Below are 2,845 nucleotides of genomic sequence, written 5' to 3'. Positions count from 1 at the left end.
CAGAATTACAACAACAATAGTAATAGCTGACATTTATTGAAGCTTATTAGATTCCAGGTACTGTGCCAAATGCTTTACATGGTTTAATGTATTCAAAATGACTACAAGAGAAGGGGGGCTTAGAGAGATTAAGTCACTTGTCAATGGTCTCACAGCTAAACAGTGGCAGAAATGTGATTTAATCTCTAGTCTAAAGCCCATGTTCTCACCCACTATCTGCATGGACTCTGGGAAAGAGGGCTGGTGAGAAAGTGATATCAAAACCCTCCCTAGTCATTGAAGTTTGAGACAAATGAAAACAAAACCAATGCTCTGCAAAGTACCTTTTATGTGCCTAGCACATGTGGCATGTAAGAGATTCAAATCAGATCCCAGGTCTGAGGGAATCCACACTGTAATGGGAGAGGCAGATATACATAGAAATAACATGGCAGTACAAGCTGTGAGCTGCCTAAGAGATATGAACAGAGGAGGGAACGTCTAATGCAGAGTGTCTCATGCAAACCTACAGAACTTCTGGCAACACAAAGTGCTAAATAAATAATGACTAAATGAAATAAAATCACTCTAGAAAAAAGGTATTCTGTCTCAGAATGAATTTTTTTTAAAAAAAGGCAAAAGGACCAACGTTGCTTTCTTTTTCTAAGAGAAAAAATTTAACGGATTATGGCAATCATTGACATTCAAATCATAATAAAGAAGAAACTTTTTGTTCAGATTATATTTTAAACATTATAAGTGTCACATTACATTGCCCCCATATTAAATATTCTAAAAGACAATGATTACATGAAATATAAACCACTACATAAAATTTACACTGCAACTCAAATATCCTTATTTTTCTAAATAGACATTGAGAGATTAAGAGAACATGCAAGGACACTGGAGTGTTCTACTTTGAAACCCCAGATTTCTCTTGCATCTTGTGCTGCCCTTTAGTTTTCCCCAGACTTACCATCTTTCCTCCTCCCTACAACATTCCCAAGAAAAAACTTGCTAATGTGTTAATGCCAAGAACTGGAGACATCCGTGTCTTGCTTCCAGAGGCTTAAAATAATTGCTACTTGCTATGCTCATCTCAAAATCATATTGGCACCATCTATTCTAAGATACCAAGTTTGGCTTTTTTCCCCCACTGCATTTTTAGGAACTTCTATATGAATATATACCATACCTTGTTCCAATATCAAGCCAGCTACCATAATCCTTGACCAAGAAGAAAAAATGCTGTAAAATAAAATATGACTCCATTAAAAACAAAAGCTACTTAGATACAGTCTAAAAACAAAGTTGTTTTAGAACTGCGTGTTTCCGATTTCTGACCCTTCAGAACCACTATGACAGGAATCAACAAGGATATGCTCTTTAATGAAATTTTTGCTTAGACTAAAATGAGCAATAGTCTAAAAGCCAGAAATAGTAATACCATTCATTCAAATGAACACAAAAATGACCTTTGTGAATAACTAGAAAGAAAAAAGAACCAGCCAACTTTAATAAAAGACACCTAAATAATACCAAAGATGTCAGGGAAAAGAAGCCATCATCCATTCATCAACAAATGTTTACTGTCTACTATTTGCTAATCACTGTGTTAGGTCCTAGAGACAAACTCCCCTTCATGAGGCATATAATGTAGTGAATGATTCCATCAAATTATCAGGCATGTGTGTGACACAGATAGAGATAGAGATAGAGAGAGACAGAGAGAGAGAGAGACAGAGAGAGAGGGAGGGAGAGAGTTAGAGAGAGAGACAGAGAGAGAGGGAGGGAGAGAGAGAGAGACAGAAGAGAAAGAGAGAGGGAGGGAGAGACAGACAGAAAGATGATGTTATCATTGGAAAACACCGGCAATTATGGGAGCATAGAGGGAGAGGTACATACTATGATTGGGGTACAAGGAAAGGCTTCCCAATGGAAAGTGAAATCTAAGTGAAAAGTAGGAGTTATATGAAAGAGGAGGTTGGTGAGACAGAAAAAGTAATATTTTTGGCAGAGGGAACAGCTTATGTAAACATCGAGAGTCTACAGAGAGCTTGGTAAATTCAAAGAAAGGCGGGTATAGAGAAAACAAGGAGGGAGAGGTGAGAGATGATGCCAGTCAACTAAGCAGAAGTTAGATCACAAAGATGGCTTTACAAGTTAAAAGAAGCAATTTGACTCTATATAAAATTATTCCGAGAACTGAAATTCTCGCCTATTAACATGTCTTACCAATATGCAACTTTGTAAGCAAAACTGAGAGCTGATTGTTCTAACATTATGTGTGGTCAATTTCAGAAATATATTGGATACACAATTCAATACAACACAAAAATGCCCTCATCTAAGTCAAGTGACTAGGAATCTGATCTGGGAAGTTAACCCTAATTGGTGTCTCTAGTCACTTCCAGCATGGAATGTTAACAATTAATTGTACCCAGTAAGGTCTGGCCTTTGTCCTCAGCTACTGGGAGTTGATTTCTAGGCTCTGGAAATTTCATGTCTGATAGAAGTGTTTTGCCTGAGGCCTTGGCCACCAGACAGTTTAACAATATGATTTATGATGGGGTCTTTGGGCCACATGATATGAGTTCTATTCCCAGAAGGACTGGAGAATAAAGATCAGCCACATGGGCAGTATGTGATCAAGCCCCAATAAAAAGTCTGCACACCCTTAAGGCTCAGGTAAGCCTGGCTGGCAATATTCTGTGTGCACTATCACACATCAGTGCTGAGAGAGTAATGTTGTCCTGACTTCACAGGGAGAAAATAACAGAAGCTTTGTATTTGGTGCCTTCTTGGACTCTCCCCTATGTATCTCTTCTCTTGGCTGATTTTAATCTGCATCATTTAACTGTAA

General features: G+C 37.9%; 1 protein-coding gene across 1 annotated transcript in view; it reads right to left on the bottom strand.

The window, feature by feature from the left end:
* PIGN (phosphatidylinositol glycan anchor biosynthesis, class N) overlaps positions 1-2,845 on the bottom strand; it is a gene marked incomplete at its 5' end in the record, with an annotated part of 133,911 nt that overhangs the window by 24,451 nt on the left and 106,615 nt on the right. Inside the window, one exon of the mRNA XM_008567542.1 lies at positions 1,178-1,230. Within this exon, the coding sequence (XP_008565764.1) occupies positions 1,178-1,230 (53 nt within the window). The remainder of the gene's footprint in view (positions 1-1,177; positions 1,231-2,845) is intronic.

This window comes from Galeopterus variegatus, unplaced genomic scaffold (genome assembly GCF_000696425.1).
Source record: "Galeopterus variegatus unplaced genomic scaffold, G_variegatus-3.0.2 Scaffold328, whole genome shotgun sequence".
Taxonomy (NCBI): Eukaryota; Metazoa; Chordata; class Mammalia; order Dermoptera; family Cynocephalidae; genus Galeopterus; species Galeopterus variegatus.
Note: the sequence above shows the minus strand (reverse complement) of the source record. Positions and strands in the feature narration are given on the sequence as shown.